Source organism: Pan paniscus, chromosome 6 (genome assembly GCF_029289425.2).
Source record: "Pan paniscus chromosome 6, NHGRI_mPanPan1-v2.0_pri, whole genome shotgun sequence".
Classification (NCBI taxonomy): Eukaryota; Metazoa; Chordata; class Mammalia; order Primates; family Hominidae; genus Pan; species Pan paniscus.
In genome coordinates this window covers 165998665-166024206 of record NC_073255.2, presented here as the reverse complement: position 1 = coordinate 166024206, position 25542 = coordinate 165998665, and the positions used below count along the sequence as shown (strand labels likewise).

Here is a 25542-nt window from a genome sequence, read left to right as displayed (position 1 = left end):
CAGCCTGTGGGATAGAGTGAGACTTTTATCTCAATTAAAAAAAAAAAAAGAAAAAAGAAAGAGAAAGAAAAAGAAAAAAAAAAGGAAAAACACACCAAGAGTTTATACAAAAACCTTTTATTGACTGTATTTCTTCTCCCCATAACCTGGAACCCAGCCAGCATCTATGGCTTCCTGCTGTCTGATTCTTGAAAGTGGGGCCTTGGGAACATGTTTGGAGGCTATGGAAGGTGGGAATCTCCTCATCCACTGGCTATGCAGGTTGAAGGAAGCTTTCTTGCCTGGCTGAAGCTACAGCAGCTTCCCAGGGTAGCCCCTCAAGTCTAGAGCCCCACTGAATGGGTGTGAGGAAGAGATGATGCATCTTTCAGAGGCTTTGTCACTCACTGCTCCTATCCCACTCCAGACTGAGGCCCTAGAGCTGAACCAGTCTCTCCTGTGGAGATGGGGCCCAGCAGCGAGGGGAGGGGGTTAGAGGTGAGTGTGTGCAGCAGCTCTGGGTCCTCATCAACAAAAAGGAAACGCAAAGAGGTTGGCACCGCTGAAACTGAACTGAAATGGAACAGGAGAAGGAGGATATAGGAGAACAAAAGATGGGTTTGGGGTAGGGCCACCTATTAAGAGAGGACATGGCCCCTGTGGGAGCAGGTCCTTCCAGCCCCACAAACACCTGGGAGAGGAATACGGCGCCCTGGCCCTACTTAGACAAAGGACTGATGACACAGTCAACACTTTTGGACTGAGACTGCCAGGAAAGGGCACCCATCAGCCCAGAAAACGGCAGCCAGCCCTCATCTGCCAGACATAGGCTAGGCTGCCTCCCTGGCCACCAAAGCCCACTCTGGGAACTGTCACCTCTGCCTCCACCGTTCCTGCCCCACCACAAGCTCTGCATACCCCCTGCCCCGATGGAGCAGATGCTGCCAACCAGGCTGCAGCTGGTGGGGCAGAAACAAGGACCCTGAGCTCCAGGGCCCTGTCCCTGGGGTGAGGCCTCCCCATGGAGATGTTAGGCTCTTTCCCACAGTCCTGCTGCTTTGAGCCAGACATCCAGAACTCTCTTCGGAGGGCAGTCAGCCCACAGGTTCTCTGGAAGACGGGATCCTAGGGAAGCATGCTCGGTGATGAAGAAGAGCCTTGAAGGTATTGGTTCCTCTCTTTCCTGTCCCAGGTCCTGCTCTGCAGGCTCAGAAGTCCGAGTCTGCATCCATGAGTTCTGCGTCCATCAGGTTGGTGCGGGAGTGAATAGGCCCCAGGCCCTGTCGGCGGCCATGAGCCCATGCCATGGGGGCCGGTGCACTGGGCAGAAATGGATCCTGAGGGGGACTGGGCTCTGGGCAGAATGGGTTGGAGACCAGGGTCCACGCTCCCTGTCGGCAAGAGTCCCCAGCTCCCCAGGCACCTGCAGCCACCAGGCATTTCTGCCGGGGCAGCTGAGGCAGTCGAGGAATGGTACTGGGGGCAGGGGCAGGGGGGTGAAGCTCAGGGGGCGGTGCCAGAGGGCACACCTCCTTCTTCCTCTTCCTCCTCTTCTTCTTCCGGCCCAGGCGCTTCTGCAGCTCTGGGGAGATCTCTGCCTCAACCAGCCACAGGTTGGCTTGTTCCTCTGGGGGCACTGACAGGAGGAGAGACAACACGAGCCTGGGGCCCTGGCTCTGTCCACGCCACCCCCGCTCCCCTGGGAGCACTTAACCTGTTAGTTCTGGGGCCCAGGTCTCTAGACTCTTAGAGCCTCAGCCCCACTCTTCAGATCCTCTGGGGCCTTTCCTTCCTCTTCCTCCTCCGACAGCCCCTGTACTCCAGTCCCAGAAGCCCCCAGCCTCTGTGCTCCCCCCACCTTCCTCCAGAAGCTTGAACTCTCATACCTGGAGTTGCCACAGGGGTGACAGAAATATCCTGGGGCAGTATGGCTCCTCTCCGAGCCACCATCTTGGTGACATGCTGGGCCCAGGCAGAGGAGACATCAGCTGAGGGCTCATTGAGGTCAAAGGCCAAGCCCGCTGTGGGAATGGAAGGAAGGAAAGGAGAAGGAATAGTGACTTCCCGGTCCCTGGCAGTGCCTCCCATACTCAGTGCCATTCATCTTCCCACAGCCAGTCCCTCCTGCTCACCAGAGAAAGCTCACCCTGTAACCACGGTGATCTCTACCCCTTCAGAATCTGAAGAGAAGGGCCTCACGTCCCCAAAGGGCCTAACTGGAGGCCAGAAATCCAGTTCTTGGAACCCTGACTTACTCTTGCCCAGGGAGAGCAACTGGAGAATTTATGAGAAGGGAGAGGGAGGGGAGTCTTCTTGGAACCCAAGCACCGGCAAGCAGACTCAGGGGCAGAAACAGAGAGGGGAGAGCCCCCCAGAGGGTAGGAGGGGCCAGGGGAAGAATGGGTGTGTGAGTGATGGAGGGAGCGCCTTGCTCCTCACAGTCGGTCTTCCAAATAATCTGTGTGCCCCCAGCAGGCTGGGAGAGACTAGCACATGGGCAGCGCGGGGCCAGGCGGCTCCAGTGGAGGAGGGGTGAGGCTCACCCACGGGCCCGTCGTGGGACACAGTGTGCATGCTGAAGGACAGCTCCTGGCCTGGGTTCTGCAGGAGCTCGTGCCGCTTGGAGAAGGCCTTGGCAATCATCTTGCTCTTCTTGATCCGCTTTGGCTCATCGTCACTCTGCCCAGTCAACCTGAGAGCAGAAGGGATAAGGAAGGAGCATGAAGAAGCTGCCACTTCCCATCAAATCTTGGGAAGGGCCAGCGATGCCATTCTTTCCAGAGAAGGAGGCTCCCAAGGGCCTCAAGTCCTTCAAGGACTCAGGAGTAGAGGCCTTCTCTGCAAAGAAGTGGGGCCAGAATGCAGAGCTCCTGTGTGCCCAGCCCTCCAATCACTCCGCTCTTAAAAGATGATGGCAGCTGGCTCTGCCCTTGGCCCAGGCCCAGGCCCAGGCCCAGGCATCAGGCCACCCAAGGACAGAAGGTGCCACCAGGGGGCAGCGGTGAACCACTGACCAAGGCTGTGCTAGAGGCCGGACCCGACAAAACCTAAAGATGGGGTCCCAAGGCTGAGGGTGAGGCGGGCAGGGCAGGAGGGGCTGGCTGCCATGCCCACCTGCACCAGGTACGCCTCCAGATGAGCAGCGTGGCCTTGGTCCAGACCCAGGTGCTCATGGCGATGCCAGTTCCAAACATGGCAAACAGGTTGATCTTCTCCACCAGAAGGCTCGGGCGATTCTTGATCTCACAGTCAGGGATGGGCTGCTTGGTGGGCAGCCCGATGGTCACATTGGCCTGACATCTACAGTGAGGCAACGTAGACAGGTGAGGCTTTCCTTTCTTTTCCTCTCTCTTTTTTTGAGATAGGATCTTGCTCTGTCACCCAGGCTAGAGTGCGGTGGCGTGATCACAGCCCACTGCAGCTTCCAACTCCTGGGCTCAGGCAATCTCCTGCTTCAGCCTCCCAAGTAGCTGGGACTACAGGTGGGGTTTTCTGAGTCTACTGGGTAGACTCAGACAATCAATCCAAAAACTTTAGAAAGGGCTAAGCTCCACAGCACTGATCTCAACCCTGGGTGCTCATTAGAATCAACTGGGGAGCTTTTAATAGCTACTGATGCCTGGGACCCACCCCAGACAATTAAATTGAATCTCTGGGACAGAGACTCAGGCATCACTGTGGTTTAAAGCATCCCAGACTGGAAGCCGGAACCTTTACGGAAGAGCCTGAAGCAGTCAGGGCTTGGACTAGCATCCATTTTAGCGACTGTCCTTGTAACAGTGGGTACTGCGCTTCTCTTAGCAGTAGCAATGTCTTACTCTCTCCAATCCATCCTCATTATGACACAAAAAAGCACAGGCAAAAACTAGCCAACATTAGCAGGTCATTAACCTATCACAGAGAGGTAACTAGTCCTGTGCCAGGATCTACAGCAGGCTCTGCAGGAGAGCACGCAGAATTAGAGGGCAACTTAGTGTCAGTCAGAGAAGACGAAGCTGAACTGGCTGCTTAACAGTCACACATGCACCAGCTGGGCAACCAAGGGGGTGGAGAGGGAAGGGCAGAGGTGAGAAGGGATGCGAAGGTTGTTTGCCACGTTTGAGAAACTACGGAGACTGATGCCTTATGCACCCAGACACCATCCATTGAATCTGCTGTCTGCAGCAGGGACCTGGCAAATCCCTGCTGCCCGGTGGGTGGAGGTGGGTGTCCTTATGGCCTTGGCTCCAGCTCCCAGCACTGCCGCCTCCATGCCCCTCACTCACAGCACATAGTCCCGGAAGCTGCGCTCCCACTCAGCCTGGTTGAAGAAGTCGTAGAAGTGGCAGCTGAAGGTAATGAGCACAAAGCCAAAGGCCAGGAAGCCAAAAATGCCTGTGGAGGACAGGGGCAGGACAGGACGTTACCAAGCCCAGTCCCGCAGCAGCAGTGGGAAGGAGAGAGTCTGCCCCACTGGGCCTCAAAGTTCACTCAGCTGGGGCTGGGGTGAACTCATGCTGGGCTCAGTCCAAGAACTGCTTTCTCTAAAATAAAATAAGAAGGGCACTTGAAGCAACTGTGGGAAGGATCACGTGGGACGTAGTGGGCAGGAGGAACCAGTCCCGGCATGAACTTGACTGAATTCTTCCCCACGAGTAGACCCCCTTCTTTTGAGCTGCCACTACCACTACCACCTACACACACCCCTTGTCCTTGTCCCCATGGCTAACTTGTCCCACTGACTTACTGCATCCTGCCGGTCGCATAGCCCCAGGAGGGTGCAGTGTTGGGCTGGCCAGGACCTCAGACCGAAGTCCCCCGGGGCCACTCACCCAGGCGCAGCATGGTCTCGTTGATCTTGCTGGCAGCCTTCTCACTCAGCAGCCCGGGGTGGTTGCTCTTGATGGAGAACAGAGTCATGACTCCTGAACAGAAGGGGGACCTCAGACATTAGCAGGGGTGAGGCTGCCCTGCTGGGAAGGATGGGTGAGTGGGAGGAGGGTCCTAAGGCTCTGGAGTCCCAAGTCTGATTACCCCTGTGCTAACTGAAAGCCTGGGGAGCTAGAGACACTGGAGAAATGGTGAGAAGACCAGGGCAGAGCCTAGACAGACACTTGAGAAGAGGGAGCCTCGGTCGTGGCCCAGCTGCCCCTGAAGAAGGGGGCAGATCAAAGCTGTTCTGATGGGAAAGACATAAAACAGACTCAAGAACAGCGCTATCCAATATAATTTTTTTTTGAGACGGAACCCTGTAGCCCAGGCTGGAGTGCAATGGCGTGATCTCGGCTCATTGTAAACTCCGCCTCCCAGGTTCAAGCAATTCTCCCGCCTCAGCCTCCCAAGCAGCTGGGATCACAGGCACCTACCATCACACCGGCTAATTTTTGTATTTTTGTAAAGATGGGGTTTCACCATGTTGGCCAGGATGGTCTTGAACTCCTGAACTCAGGTGATCTGCCCACCTCGGCCTCCCAAAGTGCTGGGATTACAGGTGTGAGCCGCCATGCCGGCCTTCCCATAGAAATATGTGAGCCACGTACATATGGCAAATTTTCTAGTGGCCACTTAAAAAAAGTTAAAAGAAACAAGCAAAACTAATATCAATATATTTTACAAACCTAATATATTCAAAATAAAATCATTTCAACATGTAATCCATGTAACAAATTATTAATGAGATATTTTACATTTTTTTCCCACTAAGTTTTTTTTTAATACAGTGTGTGTTTCACATTTTACAACACATCTCAATTTGGACTTGTTTCTTTTTGTTGTTGTCTTGTTTTCTTTGAGACAGGGTCTCACTCTGTCACCCAGGCTGGAGTGCAGTGGCAAGATCACGGCTCACTGCAGCCTCAACCTCCTGGGCTCAAGCAAGCCTCCCACCTCAGCCTCTCACATAGCTAGGACCACAGGCATGTGCCACCCTGCCCAGGCAACTTTTGTATTTTTTGTAGAGATGGGGTCTCACTATGTTGTTCAGGCTGGTCTCGAACTCCGAGCTCAAGTGATCCGTCCGTCTCAGCCTCCCAAAGTACTAGGATTACAGGAGTGAGCCGCCGCACCCAGGCTGGACTAGTTCAACACATGTGGCTAGTGATTACCATACTAGGACAGCATGATAACGAAGCACAAATCAGAGGGCCAGATACTATGCCAAAAAGAGGGGAAAGAGGTGACTGAACAGAAGGCTGGCAGTTCAGGGTGAGGAAACTGAGGTTTACAAAGAAAACCCAACAACAATGAGCTAAATAGATGCTGAGGCTTACTATGGGATGGCAGCATGAGACAGGAAAGTTAGGGACCACTAATTCCATGCATGCTGTGAGAACTGTGTGTGCCGGGGGCAGAAAGAAGATGAAAACCAAGCTCCAGAAGATTGACAGTACATATCGAATTAATGTGCACACAGATAACCAAACGACCCAGGTTGGTCCAAGTGGGCAGAGTAGGTTACTCAGGGTGTTCATCACACAAGTGCACCGGCCAGGAGCTGACTGGGGCTGGATCCTGACCCAACTCCACCTAACAAGCTGTGAGGCTGGGCACTGTGGCTCATGCCTGTAATCCCCGCACTTTGGGAGGCTGAGGTGGTGGATCACTTTAGGTCAGGAGTTCAAGACCAGCCTGGCTAACATGGTGAAACCCCGTCTGTACTAAAAATACAAAAATTAGCCAGACGTGGTGGTGCGTGCCTGTAATTTTAGCTATGCGGGAGGCTGAGGCAGGAGAATCACTTGAACCCAGGAGGCGAAGGTTGCAGTGAGCCAAGATTGTGCCACTGCACTCCAGCCTGGGCAACAGAGCCAGACTCTGTCTCAAAAACAAAAACAAACAAAAAAACAAGCTGTGAGCCCTGGGCCAAGGCCCTGGAGAGAGGGATGGATTTTTCTGGCCAGTACAAAGGTGCTGTCCCGCAGCAAGTGCTCACGGTGTTTCGTCTGCCTAGAGGGTCACCTTCTACTCTGTGTGAAGGCCCTATAGGAGCTAGCTGGGGTGTCAGCATGGGGGCAGCCGTGCTGGCAGCTCCCAGTACTGGCAGCAAGTGCCCAGTACATTTTGTTGCCCAACTGGTCCTGGCCTGGTCTTCACTCACCTCGGATGAGGAAGTAGCCTCCCACGATGAGCACCAGGCCGATCGGGGCCAGCACGAAGCCCGCACGGTATCGGTAGTTCTTGTAGCCCACAAAACAAATGCCACTCACAGAGTCCCCATCCACCTGCGGCAGGAAGGGGTGGGATAGAAGGTGGGTTACTGGCCCCCTCCCTCAAACTCACCCCATCCAGGTCTCCCGTTCCTACCAGTCACTATACCTGCGCCACAGCAAGGATTGCCACAGTGAGGACAAAGGGGAGTGACCAGGTGAGCAGGTGGAAGTAGGAGGTCTTGCCCGAGAGAGGCTGGTAGGTGGTGCCCAGGGCTTTGAAGGAAGTGTGCCAGGCATAGGTGAGGACCACAAACCAAACCACACCAGCCATCAGGGCGTAGTACACGATGACAAAGATGATGACGCAGGACAGAGTCTCATTGGAGCTGTGCAGAGAGGTAAGGTGTCACTTGAGGCGGTCACTCTGTACTCCCTCTACCTGGTCTCCCCACCCTGTGCCCAGACCCTCGGCTGCTGAGGGCTGGAGGTTCCCAGAAGTCAGGGCTTGGAGACAGGACCCAGGTCAGATCTGAGGAGGCTCTAGGAGCCGCCCCTTTGAGCAGATACAAACCATGAAGGTCCTTATTCTGAAACTAAGATCCTAACACTGGAGATCTTGCATGCAGTATGCAGTAGGGCAGAGCCAGATCCTGCCCTGGATCTCGGTTTTACACGCACCTGCTCCCTTTGGGGTAAATGCACACTTCAGCCTTCCTCCCTGTACCTTCACCTCTGGGTCCCCAAGACACCTACGTGGGCTCCCCAAGCCTCATGGTGCCATCTGCACGGCAGACGATCTCTCGGCGGGCACCATCCATGAACTGGGCCAGCCAGCCAATGCTGCCCACAAAGAAGCACGCATTGACGTAGAAGAGAATAACAGCAGGGTAGCGATTCGAGTTCCGCCAGTCAGCCACGAATGTGGCCTAGAAGAGAGAAGTGCGCCATTCTGTGAGGTTAGGGTTATTCTGCTGACACAGACACCCTTAACTGAGCCCCAGACCCTTCTGATCATGACCCTTCCCTGGGGACCCCCACCAAGACCTCTTTGCCCCCCTTCCCTCTGGCTCTCTTCCCACGTTCCCGGCTGAGGGCACCCCGGGCCTGCCCTCCCGCGGCTGACCAGGGTGAAGAGCGTGCAGAGGCCCGTGACGGCCCCGAAGGCCGCGATGTAGCTGTGCATGTCCTGGTGCTCAGCCTCTGTGAAGAGCGGGTTCTGGCACTGGATGCCGCAGCCCTCCACGTCCTCGTACCAGCTCTTGGGGTTGTCTGTCCGAACCAAGGGCACTTCGCACTGGCCTGAACTGTTGAACTTGATGTTCTGCACCTCATTCTGGCACCAGGGATGGGAAAAGACGGTGTCAAGGCAGCTCAGGGGCGAGCCTCTTGTTTAGGGAAAGGTATCTAGGTAGCATGGCAGGGTGGCTGGAGATATACTTCCGGGACCTGAATCCCAGGGCTGGCTTGGCAAATTATTTGGCCTCTCTGTACCTCAGTTTCCCCACTTCTTTCTTTCTTTCTTTTTTTCTTTCTTTCCTTCTTTCTTTTTTTAGACAGTCTCACTCTGTCGCCCAGGCTGGAGTGCAGTGGCGTGATCTCAGCTCACTGCAACCTATGCCTCCCGGGCAATTCTCCTGCCTCAGCCTCCCGAGTAGCTGGGACTACAGGTGCCCACCACCACACCCGGCTAATTTTTGTATTTTTAGTAGAGACGGGGTTTCACCAGGTTGGCCAGGCTGGTCTTGAACTCCTGACCTCATGATCCACCCACCTCAGCCTCCCAAAGTGCTGGGATTACAGGCGTGAGCCACTGCGCCCGGCCAGTTTCCCCATTTCTAAGATGGTAGTACTTACCTTATGGTATGGTTTAAGGGTTAAATGAATAAACATGTATTATATATATAGAAAGAGAGAGAGAGAGTCTGGCTCTGTCGCCCAGGCTGCAGTGCAATGGCACAATCTTGGCTCACTGCAACCTCCACCTACCGGGTTCAAGCAATTCTCCTGCCTCAGCCTCCCAAGTAGCTGAGAATACAGGTGCCCACCACCATGTCTGGCCAATTTTTTGTATTTTTAGTAGAGACGGAGTTTCACCATGTTGGTCAGGCTGGTCTTGAACTTCTGACCTCATCAAGTGATCCACCCGCCTCGGCCTTCCAAAGTGGTGGGATAACACGCATGAGCCACTGTGTCTGGCCAGCCTATTTATTTATTTATTTATTTTGAGACAGAGTCTCACTCTGTAGCCCAGGCTGGAGTTCAGTGGCACAATCTCAGCTCACTGCAACTTCCACCTCCCAGGTTCAAGCGATTCTCGTGTCTCAGCCTCCCAAGTAGCTGGGACTACAGGCGCACACCATGACATCAGGCTTATGTTTGTATTTTTAGTAGAGACAGGGTTTTGCCACGTTGGCCAGGCTGGTCTGGAACTCCTGACTTCAGGTGATCTGCCCACCTCGGCCTCCCAAAGTGCTGGGATTACAGGCATGAGCTTATTATAATGGCATTTGGCATATAGTAAACAGGACTAATTAGTATTATTACCATCATTATTACTGTTATTATTTTCATTGAAGACCTCTCCTGCACCACCCAGAACTAGCTCACGTCCCCTGTCTTGGTGGCTCTAGCTGTTTCACATGCTCGCGCCTTAACTCCCAACATACATGAGAAACTTCCTGATAGGCTCCTGTCATCCGTGATGCCCGTAACACCACAACACCCAACAGCCAGTGCTCAAAACATTTTGCTGAACATGTGATCATTGATAAATAAATAGAGAATCCCTAATAGACGGATCCAGCCAGTGAGCTGCAGTTTGAGTTTGTGTCCTGTTGACCCCATGGCTGTAGGCTCAGGGTCTCCAGGAGACAAAGTTCTGGGCTCCCCTGCTCCCCACTGGACCCTGCCCTATACCCGGTCCTGCCCAACCCAGAGAGCCTGGACCTTGTCTCACAGAGCACTCACCGTGCAGCCTTCAGGGAAGCGGTCAGGAGTGCAGCGCAGGAAGTCAGGCCAGCCCCGTTCCCTCTCCACGATGGCACAGGGGCCTCGGGTGGCCTGGCAGAGGGTGCGGCTGGGCAGCTCCACCCGGTCATTCTCACACTTGGGCATGTATACGGCACACAGCAGGGGCTGGATCACTGCCCAGCAGCGGGGGGCATTCCGGAGGCCTGGGGGTGGCAACAGCATTGCAGTGAAGGCCCCTCCTCACTCTGACCCACAGACACAGCTTCACCCCTGTCCTCTAGGCCTTTGCCACACTGCAGCCCATCACTGGTCAGACCTGGCAGGTACAGTGTTTCTCAACAGTGCATCTGGGCAGGACAGTTCTTTATACCGTAGGACTGTCCCATGCATTGCAGACACTAGACTCTGCCAACTCAATGCCAGTAGAACCCAGAAGTGATTGTGACAAACAAAAATGCCCCAGCCCTCTACTCTAGGGATGGTGACTAGAAGGGAGCCTGGAGAGGAACCTCTGGGCTGCTGGGAATGTTTTATTTCTTGATCTGGTACTGGTTACATGGGATGTTGGGAATATTCTATCTCCTGATCTGATACTGGTTACATGAGTGTATTCACCTTGTGGAAACCAAGCTCATGATCTGTGCGCTATTCTGTATGCTTACTATCATTTAAGTTTTAAGAAAATAACTGCCACTTCCAGATGCCCTGCTAGGGAGTGGTAATGCCTCTGGTAGAGCTCCCCGGGGTGGATTTACCTTTTCAGGGGTGCACCCAACTCTCACGGGGCCCATTTGCTAGAGCCAGGAGATGTTTCCCTTTGCCCAGACCCCAGAACCCTTGTTCCTCTTACCAAGCGGAGTGAGAGAGAAGAGATGGGGGCTTAAGAAGAGGTAGTCAGAGGAGCCAGGCACTCCAAAGCCAGAGGAGGAAGCAGGAAGTCAGATGGAGAGGAACAGAAGAGGCTCTGTCCAGTGCGGAGAGGGGAAAAATGTTGTCAGCAAGACAGAAACAGGCGGCAATCTCCCAGCACCCGTCCCCAGCCTAGTCCTCCGCCCTGCCCATCACAGAAGCCCTTCCTGAATCAACCCTGCTTCAGCAATATCTATTTCCCAAGCAAGAAGTTGCATTAGGAGAGAATATGAGGATGTGAGAGCCAACATGGGTGCCGGTCACATTTCCAGGCTGGGGGTGGTAGAGACAGGTAACCACTCTTTTCGGGGGAAGGCAACACAGTAGAGAGGTAAGGGGCATGTGCATGGCAACTGCCCAGCCTGGGTCCAAATCTTGGCTCCACTCTTTCCTGGCTGTATGATCTTGGGCAAAATACTTTATCTTTAGCCTCAGTTGCCTCATCTGTAAAATGGGGATGATAGATTTACCTCATGGAACTGCTGTGAAAAGTGATATAATGCTTTAAATGCCCTTGGCACAGTACCTGTCATGTAGTAAGCGCTCAGGAAATGTTAACTCTTATGATTATTTGTCTGAGGCCTCTGACTGCTCCCAGCCTTCAGAGTATATTCCAGGGTGCAGAGCAAGTTCCTGCCAGTTAAGAAGCAATGTCCTCAGGTAACAGTTCCCACTTGACTCAATTCAGTCACCAGTTGGCCAGGCGCAGTGGCTCACACCTGTAATCCCAGCACTTTGGGAGGCAAAGGCAGGCAGATCACCTGAGGCTAGGAGTTCAAGACCAGCCTGGCCAACAAAGTGAAACCCCGTCTCTACTAAAAATACAAAAATTAGCCGGTCGTGGTGGTACATGCCTGTAATCCCAGCTACTCGGGAGGCTGAGGCAAGATAATTGCTTGAACCTAGGAGGTGGAGGTTGCGGTGGGCTGAGATGGCGCCACTGCACTCCAGCCTGGGCAAAAGAATGAGACTCTGCCTCAAAAACAAAAAAACAAAAAACAAAAAACCCAAAAACAGTCACCAGAAATTCTGAGCACATGGGTACTTGCAGAAAACAGAGCAGTGGGTGCCAGGGATTGGGGTGAGGGCAGGATTTGCCTACAAAATAGTAGCATGAGAGAATATATGGGGGTTAAAGGACGATTCTCTATCTTGAATTGAATGTGGTGGCTGGTTACATAAGTCTATGCGTTTGTCTAAACTTAGAACTGTACAACAAAGAAAAAGTCAATTTTACTGGATGTTTACTTTTATTGCACAATATATTTAAAATGGGGGGACCTCTCTGGAGTAAAATGCTTTAGAGAAACATCAGGCAGTTAATAAAAAGGTTGTGTCGGCTGGGCATGGTGGCTCAAACCTGTAATCCCAGAACTTGGGAGGCTGAGGCGGGTGGATCACAAGGTCAGGAGTCCGAGACCAGCCTGGCCAACATGGTGAAACCCTGTCTCTACTAAAAGTACAAAAATTAGCTGGATGTGGTGGCACGTGCCTGTAATCCCAGCTACTCAGGAGGCTGAGGCAGGAGAATCACTTGAACCCAGGAGGCAGAGGTTGCAGTGAGCGGAGATGGCACCACTGCACTCCAGCCTAGGCGACAGAGCAAGGCCCTGTCTCGAAAAATAAAAAAAAATAAAGGTTGTGTCAGCCAGGTGCGGTAGCTCATGCCTGTAATCCCAGCACTTTGAGAGGCTGAGGCAGGCAGATCACTTGAGGTCGGGAGTTTGAGACCAGCCTGGCCAACATGGTGAAACCCTGTCTCTACTAAAAAATATAAAAATTAACCAGGCGTGGTGGTCCACACCTGTAGTCCCAGCTACTTGGGAGGCTGAGGCAGAAGAATTGCTTGAACACAGGAGGTGGAGGTTGCAGTGAGTCAAGATCACGACAGTGTACTCCAGCCTGGGTGATACAGCAAGACTCATTAAAACAAACAAACAACAACAAAAAAAAACTGTAATTTTTCTCAATCTTTTTATATCTGTGGTAACAATCAGGTTTTAAAAATGTGTAATTTGTTTTCCTTTTTTTCCCTCATTGTGAATATTGTTTCATACCTTAAAAATAAAACTCCCCAGGAAAAAGAGAGATTATTAAATAAATCTTAAAGGACAACTGAGAAATTATCTGGGGAAAAAATAAGGTGGAGCTTTACCCCATTTCTTACATAAAAGTCCAGATGGATAAAAAAATAACTACATTGTTTTTCTAAAAATTAAAGTTTTAGAAGAAAAGATGGGAAATGATTTTTTTTTTTTGAGATGGAGTCTCGCTCTGTTGCCCAGGCTGGAGTGCAGTGATGTGATCTCGGCTCACTGTAAGCTCTGCCTCCTGGGTTCACGCCATTCTCCTGCCTCAGCCTCCCGAGTAGCTGGGATTACAGGCGCCCGCCACCACGCCCAGCTAATTTTTTTTTGTATTTTTAGTAGAGACGGGGGTTCACCGTGTTAGCCAGGATGGTCTCGATCTCCTGACCTCGTGATCCACCCGCCTCGGCCTCCCAAAGTGCTGGGATTACAGGCATGAGCCACCACACCTGGCCAGGAAATGATTTTTCAAACCTTGGAGTGGAGAAGGCCTTCTGAAATGACACAAAGCCTACACATTGTGAAATAAAAGATTTAAACAAAAGACTTCAGAAAAATCGATACAAAAATCATAAGAAAAGACACTGAAAAAATGTATTTTCAATACTTATCACAAGAGCTAATTTCCTTATATGCACAAAGCTCCTCCAAATCAGTAAAAATTGCATAATTCTATAGACACACAGGTGAAAGACAAATAACAGATCACATTTTCAAATGTTTTGATCTTTATCACTAAGTGATAAAAAGTATAAAAGTTTAAAAAAAGAATATTTCGTTGTAGTTTATTCCACATTTGTATTATTAAGACTGAGGTCGAACATCTCTTTATGTTTTTTTTTATTTTTTTATTTTTTGAGACAGGGTCTCACACTGTTGCCCAGGCTGGAGCTCAGTGGCATAATCACGGCTCACTGCAGCCTTCAGCTCCCCAGGCTCAGTTAATCCTCCCACCTCAACCTCCTGAGTAGCAAAGACTACAGGCTCACACCACCACACCTGGCGAATTTTTGTATTTTTCTGTAGAGACAAGGTTTCACCATGTTGCTCAGGCTGGTCTTGAACTCCTGGACTCAAGGCCATTTAATGGCCTTTAAAACATAAAGAAGGCTGAGCATGGTGGTGGCTCACGCCTGTAATCCCAACAGTTTGGGAGGCCGAGGCGGGTGGACCACCTGAGGTCAGGAGTTCTACACAAGCCTGGCCAACATGGTGAAAACCCGTCTCTACTAAAAAACTACAAACATTAGCTAGGTGTGGTGGTGGGCGCCTGTAATCCCAGCTTCTTGGGAGGCTGAGGCAGGAGAATTGCTTGAATCCAGGAGGCGGACGTTGCAGTGAGCCGAGATCGCCATTGCACTCCAGTCTGGGTGACAGAACAAAACTCTATCTCAAAAAAAAAAAAAAAAAAAAAAAAAAGAAAAGAAAATACCGTACTATAAAGAGTGTGGGGAGAAACTGGCACTTTTATATTTGTTGGTAGGAATAAAAATTAGTAAACACTTGCGGAGATCACTTTGGCATTATCTACCAAAATTTTATACTAGTACTTCTACTTCACATGTTCACAAAGATAATATAGATTATTCATTGCAGCACTGTTTTGTAATAGCAAAAAAGTAGAAACAGCTTGAATCCATATCCATCAATAGGAGACCAACCAAGTAAAATAACGTACACCATTATAATAGAACACTATTCAGGGTTGAGATATAGTCACATGTTGCTTAACAATGAGGATATCTTCTGTGAAATGTGTCATCAGGCAATGTCATCTTTGTGTGAACATCAGAGTGTACTTACACAAACCTGGATGGTATAGCCTACTGCACACCTAGGTGATACAGTATAACCTATGGCTTCCAGGCTGCAAACCTGTACGGCATGTTGCTATACTGAATACTGCAGGCAACTGTAACACAACGGTGAGTATCAGTGTATCTAAACATATCTAAACATTGAAAGGCTACAGTAAAAATGTGGTATTATAATCTTAAGGGAACACCATCACATGTGGTCCATTGTTAACCAAAATCTCCTTCTGGGGTGCATGACAGGATGTGCATTGAAATGGAATGATGTCCAATGTTGTCATGTTACATGGACTCAGTTGAGTGGAGAGCAGTCTATAGAGCATGGTACTGGTTGGGCGGTAGAGGAGAGACTGAGAGCACATCTACATCTGGACAGATGTTGGATATTTCCAAAAGGACACAAAAACCAGTGTTGGTGGTTACTTCTGCAGAGGAAAAATGGGTAGCTAGATGCAGAAGTAGGACTTAACTTGTTCCTTTTGAATTCTGTGCCATGTACATGTATAACCTATTTTTTAAAAGTAATTAAGCTTAAGGCTGGACATGGTGGCTCACGCCTATAATCCTAGCATTTTGGGAGGCCCAAGGTGGGTGGATCACTTAAGTTCAGGAGTTCGAGACCAACCTGGGCAATATGGCCAAACCCCATCTCTACAAAAAAACAAAAATGAAAACAAAAAAAACTTGAGTTTAAAAACAAAATAAAGAAATACACAAATTACTAGGATGGGGAAGCTTTCCAAAGAGAAAAGAAGGATATGAAACTGAAAAGAGAAAGAGAGGGGATATCAGCTTTATCAGCTTTATCTGTATTATTTTACTTCTTTTATTTTAATAAAACATGAAACAAAAAGAGAAACAGGAATATAGGTGTTACCACGCCCGGCTGATCTAGACTTTTAAAAAGACTTTTTATTTGTGTGATTCTGATGACTAGTCAAGTTGAGTACCACTGTTATAAGGCTGGTTTAATATTAGAAAATTCAATCAATGCAATTTACTACATTAACAGGTTAAAGGAGAAAAAAATCATATGATCATCTCAATGGATGCAAAAAAAAGTTGATAAAATTCAGCCAGGCGCAGTGGCTCACACCTGTAATCCTGGCACTTTGGGAGGCTGAGGCGGGCGGATCACGAGGTCAGGAAATTGACCTGGCTAACACAGTGAAACCCCGTCTCTACTAAAAATACAAAAAATTAGCCGGGCGTGGTGGCGTGCGCCTGTAGTCCCAGATACTTGGGAGGCTGAGGCAGGAGAATCACTTGAACCCAGGAGGCAGAGGTTCCAGTGAGCTGAGATCGCATCACTGCACTCCAGCCTCGGTGACAGAGTGACACTTCGTCTCCAAAAAAAAAAGTTGATAAAATTCAACATCCATCTATGATCAAAAGAATAATTGGCAAATTCGAAATAAGAGAAAACGTTCTTAATCTGATAAAATGTAATTAACTATAAAAAACCTGAACCAAACATCAAATTTAATGAAGGGTAGAAAAGCTTTCTTTTTAGAATCCAGAAAAGTCAAGAATTAAGATGTTTTGTCTATTTAACAATGCACTGGAAGCCTTCAGTAAAGCAATAAGGATAAATAAAAGGTATAAGACTTGGAAAGAAAGAAACAAAACTCATTATTCACAAATTATATGACTATGTGTATAGAATAAATTTAGCAAGTTTACTGAATTCACAATCAATTTTATTTCTATATATCAGCAACAAAGTGAAATAAATGTTAAAGGCATCAATTTTATTTCTTTTTTTTTTTTTTTGAGACAGTGTCTCACTGTATTGCCCAGGCTGGAGTGCAGTGGCGCAATCTGGGCTCATTGCAAGCTCCGCCTCCCAGGTTCACGCCATTCTCCTGCCTCAGCCTCCTGAGTAGCTGGGACTACAGGCACCCGCCACCATGCCCGGCTAACTTTTTGTATTTTTAGTAGAGATGGGGTTTCACCATGTTAGCCAGGATGGTCTCAATCTCCTGACCTCGTGATCCCCCCGCCTTGGCCTCCCAAAGTGCTGGGATTGCAGGCGTGAGCCACCGTGCCCAGCCAGTTTTATTTCTATATGTCAGCAACAAACAAAGTGAAATAAATGTTAAAGGCATCATTTACAACAGCATCAAAAATATCAAGTACCTAGGAATGTCTAACAAATAATAAGTATTTAAATCTGTGCAGAATATTGAGAAAATGAAAGATCTAAATAGAAATATATAAATGTTCAATGTTTGGAAGACTCAGTATTGTAAAGATGTCTCTTTTTTTTTCCAAGTTAATCTATATAGTCAATGCAATCCCAATAAAAAATCACCAAGTATTTTTATATTAAAACACAAAGGAGCATTTTGGGAAGCCAAGGCAGGAGGATCGCTTGAGCCCAGGAGTTCAAGACCAGCCGGGACAATAGGGTCAAACCCTGTCTCTATTAAAACACACACACACACACACACACACACGATCAAGAATAGCTCAGACTCTCTACTAGATAGTGATATTCTGTAAGTAACATTCTTACCCTATGGTTCACAAAGGATTCTTGGAAAAATTCAGAGGTCCATGAATTTCAATGGGAAAAAAATTACACCTAACTAAAATTTGGCCCTTCCTCCAATTATGAATGTAAGCAACACATCACAGCACATAACGTTTTTTTTGTTTTTTTTTTCTTTTTTTTTTTTTTTGAGAGGGAGTCTCGCTCTGTCACCCAGGCTGGAGTGCAGTGGCACAATCTTGGCTCACTGCAAGCTCCACCTCCTGGGTTCACGCCATTCTCCTGCCTCAGCCTCCCGAGTAGCTGTGACTATAGGCGCCCGCCACCGCGCCCGGCTAATTTTTTGTATTTTTAGTAGAGACGGGGTTTCACTGTGTTAGCCAGGATGGTCTCGATCTCCTGACCTCGTGATCTGCCCGCCTTGGCCTCCCAAAGTGCTGGGATTACAGGTGTGAGCCACCACGCCTGGCCCACAGTACATAATGTTAATAGTACCTGTGGCTTTGTCACAAGTGGAAACCAGATATTTTTGTTGCAGATATCTCGAAATAATGTCAATGCTTATAATCACTTTGATATTATAGCAGTTATTACACCTGCACCAGATCTTATTTATTGTATAAATAAATAAGCCCACATACTTGCATTTTTATATTTGATAACTATTATGTCAATATAATTGATTTCCTTTGTAATCCTATAAACTCATATCTAGCATGTATAAAGAACTCCTACAAATCTTACAAAAAGGACAGACAGCCCCTATAGAAAAACATGTCAAAGATTTGAACAGACACTTCCCAAAAGCAGAAACCCTAATGGCCAGTAAGCATTTAAAAAGGCATTTAACTTTACTAGTAATCAGGCAAGTGCAAATTAAAACCACAAATATATGCCACAATATAGCCACTAGATTGGCAAAAATGTAAAAGGCTGATAATACCAAAGGTTGGGAATCATGTGAACCAATGTTGACTTTCTACTAGCTAGTGGGAGTATAAGTTGGTACAACCACTTTGAAAAATGGTTTGGCAAAAGCCTAAAGTATGCATGCCTTATTATCTAGCAATTCTACTTCTTCAGCATATACCTGAAGAAACTTGTGCCAGTTGTACCAGGATATACATAAAAGACTACTCACAGCAATGTTATTTGCAGTGGGCAAAAACTTGAGATGACAATAAAATGGGTAAACAATTGGGGGTATACTCATATAATGGAATATTATTCAGCAATGAAGAAATAAGCTGTAGTATGAGGTGGGTGGCTCACCTGAAGTCAGGAGTTTGAGGCCAGCCTGACCAACATGGCAAAACCCTGTCTCTACTAAAAAATACAAAAATTAGCCAGGCACGGTGGTGTGCACCTATGGTCCCAGGAAGCGGAGGCAGGAGAATCGTTTGAACCCAGGAGGTAGAGGTTGTAGTGAGCCGAGATCGCGCCACTGCACTCTAGCTTAGGTGACAGAGTGAGACTGTCTCAAAAAAACAAAAACAAACAAATAAACAAGCAAAAAAGAAATAAGCTGCAATAACATGGATGAATCTTACATAATGATATAAAGTAAAAGAAGCAAGAAATAATATGCACAGCATATTATTTTGTACAAATTCCATTTGAACAGAGTTCAAAAACATGCAAAGCTGAAATATACTGCTTATGGATTCCAAAACTAGGAGGTAAAACCATAGAGAAAAAAAGGACGTGATTACTGAAAACCTCTTGAGCAAGGGGAGGGGGATGTGACTAGACAAGACACAGAGGGAGCTTCAGGGGTCTGACCGTGTTCTAGTTATTGACCCAGACGTCACTTTATAATTATTTGTTATTCAGTACCTTTGTGTTTTATGCAGTTTTCTGCATACATGTTATATTTCACAATTAAAAAGTTAAAGATCTGAAGCAAAATTGAAGACTTGGGCTGGCACAGAACACATGCCTGTAGTGCCAGCTATTCCAGGCACCATAAGCACCATGCGCACAATGAGTGAGCCTCTGAATAGCCACTGCACTCCAGCCTGGGCAACACAGCAAGACCCCATTTCTCAAATAATCAATTAAAGATAATTTAAAAAAAAAAAAAGACTTAGGTCCATGTATGTTTTTCTGTATTTTATATTTTCCCTATACATATATGTGTGTGTGTATACATACACACATATCTATATATATGTATGTGTTTTTGAGACAGGGTCTTGCTCTGTTTTCCAGTCTGGAGGGCAGTGGTGTGATGATGGCTCACTGCAGCCTCAACCTCTTGGGTTCAAGTGATCCTTTTGCCTCAGCCTCCAGTGTAGCTGGGACCACAGGTGTGTGCCAACATGCCCGGCTAATTTTTTTTTTAGAGATGGGGTCTCACTTTGTTGCCCAGGCTGGTCTCGAACTCCTGGCTTCAAGAAATGCTCCTGCCTCAACCTCCCAAAGTGCTAAGATTACAGGTGTGAGCCACTGCACCCAGCCTATACATACATATCTTTTTTTTTTTTTTGAGATGGAGTCTCGCTCTGTCGCCCAGGCTGGAGTGCAGTGGCGCGATCTCGGCTTACTGCAAGCTCTGCCTCCCGGGTTCCCACCATTCTCCTGCCTCAGCCTCCCAAGCAGCTGGGACTACAGGCACCCGCCACCATGCCCAACTAATTTTTTTGTATTTTTAGTAGAGACGGGGTTTCACCGTGTTAGCCAGGATGGTCTCGATCTCCTGACCCTGTGATCTGCCCGTCTCGGCCTCCCAAAGTGCTGGGATTGCAGGCGTGAGCCACCGCACCCGGCCATATATATCTTTTTAACTGACTCTGATTACCAGCCAAGTTTGGGAACAGCTCTAAGGAAATTCTTCCTGATCCATCCCTGAAAATAACCCACCATCACCAAAAACATTCCTCCTCTCAGCCCTCAATTCAATGTGTGAGAGGCAAACAAGAAATTCCTCCCAGCCTTTGTCTCTCTCCTACTTACCTGCAAGTGGGCAAGGTGACAGGGCCACACACTTATGTACCACACAGAGCACAGCAGTGGTTAAGGAGGCTACGTGCTGGCTCTCAGGGACCTATCGCCACTGCCAGCTGCAGGCCTCTCTGCTTTTTTGCCCCACTTACTAAACCAGGTTTGGCCTAAGGTGGACCACGGCCTGGACATTATGTTTGTCTGGTCAGCTTGGAATGCCCGGGAGGAGGCATTTCCAGCTGTAAAGGGGAGAGATGCTAAGTGACTGAAGAAGCCTCAGGCCAGAGAGATGAAAGACAGAGGAAAGACCTGAGGTCTATAGAGACCTAGAAATTGGACCAACCTGAGCTATAAACTTCCTCAGTCAATGGCATCCTTCCAAAGCCTCAGTAGTCAGGGCCAAGGAAGCACACAGTGGCCACCTCTCTCCAGCAATTCCTATTTCCAGATCTGCTGAGAATCTCCACATAGATGTCCAATGAGCATCTCTAATTCACGCGGCCAAAATCAAAGCCACACCTCCTGCCTAAACTTCTTCCTCCTCTAGCATTCTCTATCTTAGTGAAAGGGAATGGCACCACCTTCCGTCCAAGCCTGAAACCCGAGGCCTCCTGCTCACTGAGGCTCCACATCTAACTCATCAGTGCCCTATGAGCACTACCTCTGAAAGTTAGTGGGATCTGCCCACTCCCTCTGTCCTGCTACCCAGTCCCAACCGCCATCGTCTCTTACTTGGGCTACACATACCCTGGTCAAGAAGCCAGGCTCCAGGCTTTCCCTGCTCCTATGGCTTCTTCACACCATACCCAAAGAGATCCAGCTAAAATGCAAAGACAATTACATCTCTCCCTTGCTTAAAATCTTTCAATGGCTCCTTATCATCCCCTGGATAACATCCAAACTTAATATGAGGTATAAATCCCTTTATTTTCTAATTCTTTAGGTCTTATCTCTCACAATTCCACCCCTCACATGCTTTGATCCAGTTCTACTGCAACTCTTATACTTTCTTTCAAAGCACCAAGCCCTCCTACCTCTACACCTTTGTACATGCTATTTCCTCTTCCTATCCCTTCAAACCTCAACTCTCCCTCGGCCAGGCAATTCCTGCTTATGTGTCAAGTTATGGGTTAAATGCCAGTTCTTCTGGGATGTTCCTTGCGTCCTTTATGCTTTTTCAGTACCCTAAAATGCCACAGTACCTTTCACAGGTATTTCCAAAGCCTGTTGAATTATCTGTCTTCCTTTTTTTTTTTTTTTTTAGAGGCAAGGTCTCAGGCTGGTCTTAAACTCCTGGTATTGAGCAATCTTCCCGCCTCAGCCTCCCAAAGTGCTGAGATCACAGGTGTGAGCACCATGCCCAGCCTGTCTTCTTCTTGATGACAGAGGATCATATCTGTATTCTTCATCCTTACATGCGCAGCATGTGACATACAGCAAACATTCAATACATAACTGAATGCATGAATAGAAGCATGGCTGTGTACTCAGTACTCACAGGCTTTGAAAAAAAGTGAAGACCCAGTTCCTACATTCAAGAGTTTACCGATGAAGACAACCTAGATCACCTTCATCCTTCACCCACAAAAACACCCCTAAGAGCCAGGTAACACTGACCCTGTCTAATGCAAAATCAAGATCATTAACTCGGAACACGATAAATCACTTGCCAGAGGCTACCAGCTGACCTGGCTGTGATTCTCACACGAGGCTCGGGTTCACTCTACCTACTCATTACCCAGCTCAAGCCAACACCTGCTTCTGCCCTACTTGCAAGTCCCAAGCAGAAAGAGTGCAACCAGAACACATATGGAAACAGGAATGAGCTGAGGGATGGTGGTTGGTGGCAGAGAAGAACTCATAGTGAACTAATGGAACTAAAGGTGCTGGGCTCAGTGCTGGCATCTCTGTAGGACCCTGCCCTGCCAAAAGGCACAGATAGTGAGATTTCAACCTGCACAACCTGCAGATGGTACTAATTCATACATGTTCCAGCTTAAACTACTTCTGTCTGCTCAGCAGCTGCTCTCAAGAGTATGGGCTGGAAAATGGTTCATACCCTTCCTCCTTGATCTGATGGTAACTACACAGAGGCAACATCAAACATGCATTTAACTTGGGAAAATTAAACCATGGGTCCTTGCACAATCAATAAAGAGAGGGACAGAAAGATTATCCTCTGACAGCATGAGCAACTCAGAACTGGGTGAGATTCTAGTGCTGAGAGATTTGGACTTTCCACACAGCTGGCTCCTAAACTCAAGTCTCATTTTGGGTGATGCTCAAAGCAATCTTGCTTAATTTCACTTTAGTGTTCTTTTTATTATTATTATTATTATTATTATTATTATTTCAGTCTTTTGCATGAATGTAACTTTAAAATTACAATTATTTTATCTTCTATGTATACCCATTCTTATATATGAGTATACATGTAACACATGTATGCAAACATCGTAAAAGAAGTGTATATGCAAAACCACATCCACCTTACACTATGGTAATCTGCAGAGTTTTCAAAGCCACTGTTGTTTACACACGATTTCTGTCTAATGTGCTGTGCTGACTTTAGAACCTGATCCCCAAAAAGGATGCAGCTCTTCCTCATGGGTACCATGGATACCATCCTCCAAGTTCCTCCTCCAGCATCTGAACCAAGCCAGGAACCTCATGGCCTTGTCCAACTTCTGACAAAGGCCGAGAACTTGTCAATGACAGGCGGCCTACATACACTCCCTACATTAGGGTCCTCACCAGCCCCCTGGGCAGAGCTAAGAGATGGGGTACCCCAGCCCTGTCAAAAGAGGGAGGCTCCCAGTTCTGCTCCTGGCTCCTGGTTTTCTTTTCTTTTTCCAAGGACAGTTTTAGAATCATACTGGCTAGAAGCGAGGGCTGATAAGGCCAACTCCCTTCCTCAGCACCCTCCAGGCCTCATCTAGAAAAGTGACAGGTGGGGGAGAGTATACTCCACACTGCTAAGGAAGGACATTTGGGTTCACTGTGCAGTTTTTCAGACTCTGCCACTCCAGTGAGGGAGCTTTGGGACTTCAAACCACCATGGAAGTGTCCACAGGCTCTCAACACACCAGACTTAAGGGTCCTTCCACAGCCCTGACCAGCCTCGGTAACCAAATTTCCAAAGAAAACACAAATAACTGTTAGAAAGGTCTTATTCCTTCATAACCTCCTGCATGCGTCAGAGGGCCGGTTTTTCAGATGCACAAACTGAATGAAATCTCCCGTGAAAGCCAGACAAGATCACAGTTCTCTAGGCTTCCTTCCTGTCTACCAAATCAAGATTTCCAGAACTTTCTGGTTACCTTTTAATAATTCATCACTATGGAGGTTTCTTTTCCTTCAAAACTTCACTCGATCATGTCCCCCTACCCTTCCCTCCAAATGCCTAAACCTCTTCCACCGTCATCCCTCCCCTTTTCCTCTCCAACTCCAATTTCCCCAGGGTCTTGAACACCTCCTTGAATCCCCCGGCACCCTGCTTCCAGAGTAGGTGGAGCATCTCCTCTTCTTACAAAATGTCTTTTCCCGTGGCTTAGAGCCACCTCCTCACGGGCCCCTCATCCCCGCCATCCTTTGCTCACCCACCAGCTCAGGCCCTTTGTGACCCGCTTCGTCAACTTCCTTGCCCTCCTTTTCCCATGACCGAGGGTCCCATCCTGCACGTAACCTGCCCCCAAAGTTTCGGGCTCTGTCCCTCCAACTCTCCCGGGTGCTGTCCCCGCCCTCTCCGAAACTCAGGCCTGAGCCTGTTCTTTCCAAGGGTGCCCCCATCTTACCGCAGCACCTCCCGCCCCCCAGACCCGGCTCCGCCGCACTTACCCGACCAGAGCACGAGCTTGCCGTGCGCTTCCTCCTGGGAGTCCGAGTCTCCGGCCAGCAGTGTGGAGGTGGCCCCGTAGGGCAGCACCGAGCCCAGGCACACGTTGTAGCGCAGCGGCTCGCAGGGGGCAGCCCGGCCGCAGTGGCTCAGCGGCGGCGGAGGGCCGGTCACCGCCGCGCTCCTCCTCGCGCTCCCGCCCGCGCTCCCGCCCGCGCTCCCGCCCGCGCTCCGAGGCCCAGGCCCGGTCGCGTTCCCGCTCGAGGCCGACCCCCGGCCCGGGCCCCCCAGCAGCAACAGCAGCAGCCCCAGGAGCGGGAGCTCCGGCCCCCGCGCTGGGCGGGCAGCGGCCATGGCCAACCCCGCCAACTCAGCAAAAGCCCCGGCGCCCCCGCCTGCTCCTCGGAGCCCCCCGGCCACACGCACGACCCCGGCGGCCGCGGAGGCGGCTCAGGCGACCTGTGCGCCCAGAGAATCCGGGCCCGGGCCCCCCCGGACGCTCCGCGCGCCCCGGCCCCTCGGCGCCCAACTTCGCAAACTTTGGAACCCGGGGCCCATGTTGGGCTGCGGAGGCCCGGACCGGGATGCACGACTCCCCAAGCCCTAGCCTCGCAATCCAAGTTGTCTTCAGCCCTAGGAGCCCCCTGGGCCCCCAATCCCCAGCCCCATTCCCTCTCCCACCATTAAAGCCAACTCCCCGCCCCGCGAGGGAGGCCAGACGCGGGCCGGGGGTGCGAGTGCAGCTCCGGCTCCGCCCCCGCGCCAGCCCGCGGCCCAGCAGCCACCTTCGCCCCAGCGCGCCGCAGCCCCCCGAACTCTCCCCGCCGACGACCCGGCTCCTTTGTTGCTCTAGCTCGCTGGGCTCTCTGGAATGCACGGGCCTCGCGGAGCCAAGCCCGGCCCCCCGGCGCCGAGGCTGGGGGAGGGACTGGACGAAGGAGCGGAGAGGTGGGGAGGGGAGGCGAGAGAGGAAGAGCGCGAGCGTCAGCGTCCCTGGCGCCTGGAGGGGCCCGGGCTAGGGGGATCTGGTGACCCCGCCTGCCGCCGCCCCGCGCCCGGGGGAAAGAGATGAGTGGAAAGCGTGGGCCGGACCTGCAAGGAGAGACTCGGCGGGCACCTTGCTTGGTCTGAGGTCGTCTGCAGGAAGCGGACTTTTCTCCTGGCTTAGGATGGGAAAGACAGGATGCCTGAAGTCAACGGGGACTTCTATTCCATCTCTGCCCCGTTCTCCGGGCCCGCCAGTTTTTCCTGCTTTGGTTAGATTTTCCAACATATCCCGGGGCCCCATGGAGAAGAACCTGGGTTTGGGGTTTGCGCTTCTCCAAATCCTTCCAGCTCGGGACCTTTGAGAGAGACGACCTCAGAGTCACTCACGGCAGCTGCT

The 25542-nt window shown here is 49.7% G+C and overlaps 1 protein-coding gene across 2 annotated transcripts; it reads right to left on the bottom strand.

The window, feature by feature from the left end:
- Positions 1-101: 101 nt before the first annotated feature.
- Positions 102-24779, bottom strand: SMO (smoothened, frizzled class receptor). 2 transcript variants are annotated; one of them, XM_034964966.1, is made up of 13 exons: positions 24161-24296; positions 10927-11040; positions 10074-10279; positions 8230-8439; positions 7860-8032; positions 7273-7492; positions 7055-7178; positions 4791-4883; positions 4245-4353; positions 3094-3279; positions 2523-2671; positions 1866-2000; positions 102-1615 (listed from the first exon to the last, which is right to left on the bottom strand). In XM_034964966.1, exons 3-13 carry the CDS (start codon positions 10218-10220, stop codon positions 1188-1190), a joined length of 1974 nt encoding a protein of 657 aa, XP_034820857.1. In that variant the 5' UTR covers positions 10221-10279; positions 10927-11040; positions 24161-24296; the 3' UTR covers positions 102-1187. The 2 variants fall into 2 exon arrangements, with proteins under 2 accessions (XP_034820857.1, XP_014201315.3); XM_014345829.5 differs by lacking the exon at positions 10927-11040 and having other exon boundaries at positions 24161-24779.
- Between the last annotated feature and the right edge of the window lie 763 nt (positions 24780-25542).